At 33.8% G+C, this 8160-nt stretch overlaps 1 protein-coding gene across 1 annotated transcript in view; it reads left to right on the forward strand.

Moving 5' to 3' along the window:
- LOC107717128 (dedicator of cytokinesis protein 7-like) overlaps window positions 1-8160 on the forward strand; it is a 47992-nt gene that overhangs the window by 29686 nt on the left and 10146 nt on the right. The window contains exons 33-41 of the mRNA XM_016523795.1: window positions 439-535; window positions 3693-3789; window positions 3881-4015; window positions 4197-4349; window positions 5088-5246; window positions 5324-5424; window positions 6053-6245; window positions 6337-6480; window positions 7354-7485. Coding sequence (XP_016379281.1) covers window positions 439-535; window positions 3693-3789; window positions 3881-4015; window positions 4197-4349; window positions 5088-5246; window positions 5324-5424; window positions 6053-6245; window positions 6337-6480; window positions 7354-7485 — 1211 coding nt within the window. The remainder of the gene's footprint in view (window positions 1-438; window positions 536-3692; window positions 3790-3880; window positions 4016-4196; window positions 4350-5087; window positions 5247-5323; window positions 5425-6052; window positions 6246-6336; window positions 6481-7353; window positions 7486-8160) is intronic.

Consider the following 8160-nt stretch of genomic DNA (forward strand, 5'->3'; position numbering starts at 1 on the left):
TTATTATAAGCTGACCGTTGTGAATCGGGCTAAAGTAAGGCGATAGTTTTGAACACTGGCTGGTTATGTACTTGCTCAAATATTGATTTCGGATAATTTTTAACCAAATGAAGTTACGGACTGCAGCTTTTCAAGTTAACTATTAAAAAGAATAGCTGAACATAAGTTCACAAATAAAATATATTGTTTAAATTGTTGCTGCCTTGTGTTATTATTTTGGAATAAATGTAAAATGCTTAACTTGATGAGACTCATACTTAGCTTTAATAAATAGAATATTGATTACATTGTTAATGTAAAAATATATAATAGAAAACTTTGAGAACTTTGCCTCATTTTATATATATATATATATATATATATATATTCTGTTGGACATAACTTGGTTGACATAACTTGATGTGTGTGTTGCCCTTTCTTTTCTTTTGTCCTCCACAGAGAGAAGTCCATCAGGCAGTGCTTTTGGCAGCCAGGAGAACCTGCGCTGGAGAAAAGACATGACTCATTGGCGTCAGACCAGCGAAAAGATGGACAAGTATGATTTTATTTAATATATTAATTTATTTTTATTCTTTTTACTTCTTTTTGTTTAGTGTGTTCCTGAGCTAAATTTAAAGTAGGGTGAACTTTTACTTCCATTTCAATTATGTAATGTAACTGATACAAGTACAAACGTTTTAATCTGGTCAGATAAGTCCAGTAGTAAGTGTGTAAAAAAAGAAAAAAAAAATTATAATAATAACCCATATTTCTCCATATTTATACAGAAACAACCATTAACCGTTTGACTTCCAATAACCCCTTTATTTGGCCTTGTTCTTTCATGTACTGTGTATTTAGGGGCCAGAGATCAGTCAGGTATTGTACAGCTGAAGTGTGTTTTGCTTTCAATGACCCTTCCTTGGCTTCAGACCTGAATTTTAAAGCCCCTCCTCCTCTTGCTTTGGTTCTGCTCTCCTTTACTGGTGCTTGGATTGGTCTGGATGCAGTTATTACTGACCACTGACCAGAATCTGATTCAGACCAATAATTGTGTGTTTATTTGGGAAGATGGAGTAGGATGCAGCTTGGATGACGTGATTCTGTTATAACCAGTTTGTTTATAACAAGAGTGCAGCATGGCTCTTTAACCAGCATCTCAGGTCCAAGATTTAGCCATAAGGGTGCATATACATGTAGAATGTGATTTCAAAATTTAATGTAGTTAACCTAATATTCACTGTCACGGTAATGAGCTATGAGAAGTATATTTTGTAGTTGTCATATTGCTCTTTAACTTCTTTTCCAAGCACATTCTGTATCCAATTGTGATTTAATTTGGAGAATTAACATGGTGGCAGTTGTCCTTTGTGAGTTCAGTGGTTCTCAACCTTTATTCCTCCATGATCCTAATCCTAATAAAATAAAAATAATATAATGAAAAATGTAAAATCATGTTTGAAACATTTACTTGTTAACAGAACATTTTTGTTGCTTGTGTTCGACTGCCACATTATTTTCATCATATTCATGTGACACAGAGCTGCTTAAAACCTTGTAAAACTACAATAGTTTCTTTTTTTCTTTGTGTGTGTGTGATAAGGAATATTTTGTAGTTTTTCATGTAAAAGTCATGTATTTTGAGGGGAAAAAATAATAATTGGGGAGAAAAAGTTAGGGGGGGAAACTACTATTACAAAATATAACTTCAATAAGATTTTGGCGGAGAACTTGACTTTGATATCGTACTATTTGACTTTATTCTCATTTGTCTTTACTTTAAATTGCTTCATTATATATTTTTAAATAGCTTGTATGAAAAAATGCCTGTATGAAACCATTTAGTTTAAACAAATGTTTTGCAATTGTGTTAGAAGTGCTTAACACAACACAATGAATGAGAATGTTTAAGAGTATTTTGTCTTGATGAGATGCAGTGTTTGCTGGTGTCACTTAGTATTTCTCCACAAAGAATTGTCTAGGTTATGTACTATAGTGAAAGCTTTTGTTTGCCATTTTAAGTTCTACCTGGCACATTGTAGTATTCATGTTTTTCATTGGAGTAAAAAACTCATCCTTTAGTTAATCCAACTTCATATGTAGTGATTAAAGTATTTTGCTGCTGTTTTTCTGAAGCCCCTTAGTGGGTCGTGGCCCTTCAGTTGAGAACCACTGGTCTTAATTCATTTAGTTATATTGAAACATTTTGCTGATGGTAATTGTTTGATGCCATTGAATAACAGGCCTGATTCTGTAATCACTTGGCTCCCTTTTTCAAAGGGGCAAGTGCCTGGCAGTGTGGGTGCTTCCGTACAATTCAACACTTTTTTTTTTTCCGTGGACCACCCCCAGGGAATTCATATTACTGTGGCCCCTTTTAAAATGCTACTCTAGCTCCTGGAGCCCCTGTGTGCAAACTGAATTTCAGTATTAAATTGCATTTAAAGTAAACCTGCGGGGGGGGGGAGCATTTTATGATTTACCTGTGGGGTCTAAATTGAATAAATGACAATACTAAATGCTAAAGTTTAATTTAGCATTTAACTTGTAAAAAATAAAGTATCTTGATGAGTAAAGCCTAACCACGGATTGCACAATATATGTACACAGTGAACCTCCAGTTGCAGAGTTGCAGTTAAACAATACAGTATTATGCTACATTTTCAAAAACCTTTTAACAACAGACCACCCTCTCTGCTTCTAACAATAATCAGCCAAGTCTGTGACAGGGCGATGGCTCTCTCCTTCCCTATGAAGGGTTATGATACAGCTGTTTGTGTGTGGCATCTTTTGAATGAATCATGTACCACACAGGTTTAAGGGAATCCCTCTGCACAATGGGAGAAGCCAGGTGCCCTTCTTAGTTAGGTTTGTAAGCTCACTAGGATATGCTTACACATCTACAGTTCACGGGAATCGTTAAACCTCTTTTCATCAGGCCAAACTCAAACCTACAAAGATTAGGTTATAGAACATTTATTTGTTTGTTTAATTTTTTTGTTAATATTTAGATATTTGTTTTTATTTTTTTTAATATTCAGTGCATTAAATATTTTTGTTGCTATTTTATTTCATTTTATTTAATTCAAGTTCAAGTATATATTTTACAGATTAAAAACAATGTATTTATAGATTTTTAAATATGTGTTTTTATAATATTTATATATTTGTATTTAAATATTTGGTTTTAATATTTACATATTTAGTGCATTTATTATTATTATTATTATTATTATTAAGATCATCATCAAAATATAAAGTTTAAGTCCATAGGTAAAAATTCTGGCCTGTACTGTACAGATGAGAACTTATTTATTTATTTGTAAATATTATTTAATAATAATAATAATAATAATTAAAGTGTAAATATTAAGTCCATATGAGTAAAATCAAAGTCTGTATTGTATAGATTAGAGCTTTTTTTATTCTGTCATTATACTTTTTTAAAGCATAAAGATTAATGTAAGTAATGTATATAAGTCAAAGTTTAGGTTAACATTTTAAGGATTTTTACAACAAAGGCAAGGACAAAATATTACTCAACTATGTACAAATGGATCTAAATATTTGGTCTGTATGCAGAAGAGATCCTTCATCTGTATACACTCACTTGAATGCTTGTGTGGAGATTGCTGTGGCATTCAAGGATCCGCTTGCTGTTTTACCTGCCATATTGCACCATTCTAAACATTCATTACCCCATTGTTTGTCAGGACCAGGGCTGAGCTGGAGCATGAAGCAATTATTGATGGCAACCTGGCAACTGAAGCTAATCTCATCATATTGGATACGCTAGAAATAATAGTTCAGGTAATGATCTCAACTGCTATCAGTAACTCTCAATATTTTAACACAGAAGACATTTATCATAACTATTATGGTTCCTCTATGTGCCATGTAGACGGTGTCAGTGACGGAGTCCAAAGAAAGCATTCTGGGAGGGGTTCTGAAGGTCCTGCTACACAGCATGGCATGTAATCAAAGTGCCCTATATTTGCAACACTGCTTCGCTACACAGAGAGCTCTCGTGTCAAAGGTGAGTGAACGCTGATCAGGTCAAAGACCAGAATTTTGAATTGAGTTTGTATTGAACAATTTAGCTGCAGCTGATCTACGCAATTTTGCTTGTTGATTACTCTCTTTAAATTAAATAGTGTAGCTTTTATTTATGAAGTGTGGTCTCTTGTGGCAGTGTATAAGTCTTAATGTGTGTTTAGTTTCCAGAGCTGCTGTTTGAGGAGGAGACCGAGCAGTGTGCTGACCTGTGCCTGCGGCTCCTGAGGAATTGTAGCAGTAGCATCAGCACCATCAGAGCCCACGCCAGCGCCTCCCTCTACCTCCTCATGAGACAGAACTTTGAGATTGGAAATGTGAGAAACACTTATCACCATAAGTATTAGTGGATTGTTTGCACCCTTCAGTTCTGTACCACAATACCACATAAACAAATATGCCATTTTTCATTTTTTGCATGATTATATTATTTAATACAATACTATTCAAAAATGTACACTAAAGACATACATTAATGTTGTGAAATTAATAGAATTAATAGAATATGAATAGAATTTAACTTATTTGTATTTTAATATATGTTAGAATATAATTTATCCTTGTGATAATTTCAGCAGCCATTACTCCAGTCTTCAGTGTCACATGATTTTGCAATGTGCTGCTTGATTTTTTTTTTTTTTTGAAAACCATTTATTCAGGATTCGTTAGTAAATAGAAAGTTCAAAAGAGCAGCATTTACCTGAAATATAAATATTTTGTAACATTTTAAGTGTTTTTACTCTCACTTTTGATTAATTTAATGCATCCCTGCTGAATAAAATTCCCTTAAAAAAAATTCAAAAAATCTTCTGAACTCACATTTTTGAACAGTAGTGTATATTTATAAAATAGTATGTATGTATGAGTACATACATATTATTTATAAATAGATTATATATAGATATGTATATTAAATTATAAAAATAGATATGTATAAACTATGTATTGTGTATATATACTAAATATTATATTTGTATAAATATTTATTACTTTAATTTTTTTAACCGTATTTAGTCTCGGTTTATAATTGTGTGTGTTTGTTCTCTTTTCTGCAGAACTTTGCACGAGTGAAAATGCAGGTGACCATGTCTCTTTCGTCTCTGGTGGGTACATCCCAGAACTTCAATGAGGAGTTTCTGCGGCGTTCACTCAAGACCATCCTCACATATGCAGAAGAGGACCTAGAGCTCAGAGAAACCACCTTTCCTGACCAGGTGAGGTTCATAAATCTGTTTCCACCATCTATTTACTAATTCCTGACACAAAACACTGATTTTGTCTCTGGTTTCAGGTTCAAGATCTGGTGTTTAACCTTCACATGATTCTTTCGGACACAGTAAAAATGAAGGAACATCAAGAAGATCCAGAGATGCTAATTGATCTGATGTACAGGTATTGTTTCTTACATTGCAGAATGGATTTAACATCACATTGTTATATTAAGAGAACCATTTAATGTATTAGATACACTATTTGACATGAAGTTAACCTAACATGTAAAGTAGCTAGTTTTAAACCCATTAAAAATTTCATAATTGTAACATACTATTTATGCTAAAACTATTATTTATTTCGTTTTTAATTTAATTTTCATTTAATTTTCATTTTTAATAAATTATACACTACCATTCCAAAGTCACAAGTGACATTAAAGATATTTAAAATGTTACAAAAGATTTCTATTTCAAATAAATGCTTTTCTTCTGAACTTTATATTATTTAAAGAAAATGAATTGTATTTTCCACAAATATATTAAGCAGTTTCTTGAGCACCAAATCAAAAAATTAGAATGCTTTCTGAATGATCATGTGACACTGAAGACTGGCGTAATGGAGAAAATTCAGCTTCACAGGAACACGTTTTATTTTTAAATATATCAAATAGAAAACTTACTATTTTTACTATTTAACTATACTATTTTTTGTTGCTATTTTTACTGTACTTTTTGTCAAATAAATGCAGACTTAGTGAGCTTAAGCATTTATCAAGACAAAATAAAATATTCTTTCTGTTATGTAGGATTGCTAAGGGCTACCAGACATCCCCAGATCTACGACTGACCTGGCTGCAAAATATGGCCGGGAAGCACTCGGAGAGGAATAATCATGCAGAGGCAGCCCAGTGCTTAGTACACAGCGCTGCCCTGGTGGCTGAGTACCTCAGCATGCTGGAGGACCGCAAGTACCTGCCTGTGGGCTGTGTCACCTTTCAGGTTCCTGCCGCACCCTGTGACACAGAGAATAAAGAGTCAGTCGATTACTCTTTTAATGTAATATATTAATGAGATGTTTGTCACACCACAGAACATTTCCTCTAATGTGCTGGAAGAATCTGCTGTGTCAGATGACGTGGTGTCCCCAGACGAGGAGGGCATCTGCTCTGGGAAGTACTTCACTGAGGCAGGCTTAGTTGGGTTGCTGGAACAGGCTGCAGCCTCCTTTTCTATGGTGTGTTATTTACTCTGTGGCTTAAAAGACCTCTACTATGACTTTGACTACATTCTGTTTGTTTTAAAGGAATAGTTCACCCCAAAATGAAAATTTGTTGAAAATGTACTCACCTTCAGGCCATCCAAGATGTAGTTGAATTTGTTTCTTCATCGTAACAGATTTGGAGAAATGTAGCTTCACTTGCTCACCAAAGGATCCTCTGAATTGAATGGGTGCCGTCAGAATGAGAGTTTAGACAGCTGATAACAACATCACAATAATTCACAACTCCAGTCCATCAATTAATGTCTTGTGAAGTGAAAAGCTACGTGTTTGTTATAAACAAATTTAAGACCTTTTTAACTTCAAATCGTTGCTTCAAAAATACAAGTCCTCTATCCATAATATTGCTTTCTCCACTAAAAAAAGTTGTCAGCAGAGAAATGTACACAGATCAAGCTACATTTACAAGTGAAAACAGTTCTAAACAAACAAATATGTTGGTGGATTTGATGTGAGAGGACAACAGAGAATGGTCTTTTTCACTGGAGGAAGCATTATCATGGATTGCGGACTTTTTTTTTTCCCCCTCCAAGATATTAATTGATGGACTGGAGTTGTGTCGATCAATTGTAGATTATTACGATGTTTTTATCAGCTGTTTGGACTCTCATTCTGATGGCACCCATTCACTGCAGATGATCCATTGGTGAGCAAGTGAAGCTAAATTTCTCCAAATCTGTTCCAATGAAGATGATCTACATCTTGGATGGCCTGAGGGTGAATACATTTTCAGCAAATTTTCATTTTTGGGTGAATTATTAATTTATTTGTTTGCTATGTATAATAATATTTAGCTTGTTGAAGCAGTGTTTCATTATTTGTCTCCAGGCTGGTTTGTATGAAGCAGTGAACGAAGTCTACAAAGTGCTCATTCCTGTTCACGAGGCCAACAGGGATGCAAAGAAGCTAGCCACTATTCATGGTAAACTTCAGGAAGCCTTTGGCAAAATTGTACACCAGGTAAATGCTTATATTAAAAGGGTAGTTTTTATTGTTTTGGATCCTAAAATAAATGCTCCGTTTAGCCTCTTCATGCTGTAAAGTAGTATAAGAGAACAGGACTTTGTATTATTGCCCCAGTAGTAGAAAGCAACAACCTGCCAGATATCTAACTTGGCAACATTTTGCTTGTGTATACACATCAACGTGATTTATGTGTGACACGTGAAAGAGACTTTGCATTATCAAGACTGCATGACTGATTATCTCTTTTACATCAGAGTGACTGTGTGGTGCTGTGAATATGGGCTTCATTTAGTGAGATTTCCTGGGCGTTATGAATAGTATTCACACTGAGAAAAATAACTATAACGATAACTATATTAGCGTCCACACCAACATATAGTCTGTTTATAATAATTGTGTGCTGCAGTTATGTCATCTGCCACTCTAAATGCTGAAGTTCTTTACAGTCTGATGGATTCCGATTGGCTTTTTATAGTATAGAAATGTAAGTATCATTTTGTTAACATTTTATACATTACATTTTATACATTTTTTTTATACATTACATTTAGTCACATGGCAGACACTTTTATCCAAAGCGATTAGAAATGAGGACAATACAAGCAATCAAACCTACAAAAGAGCAATAATATGTAATATTTTATATATATATATATATATATATATATA

The sequence above is a fragment of the Sinocyclocheilus rhinocerous genome, unplaced genomic scaffold, assembly GCF_001515625.1.
Source record: "Sinocyclocheilus rhinocerous isolate Xijiao unplaced genomic scaffold, SAMN03320098_v1.1 scaffold690, whole genome shotgun sequence".
In the NCBI taxonomy this organism is placed as follows: Eukaryota; Metazoa; Chordata; class Actinopteri; order Cypriniformes; family Cyprinidae; genus Sinocyclocheilus; species Sinocyclocheilus rhinocerous.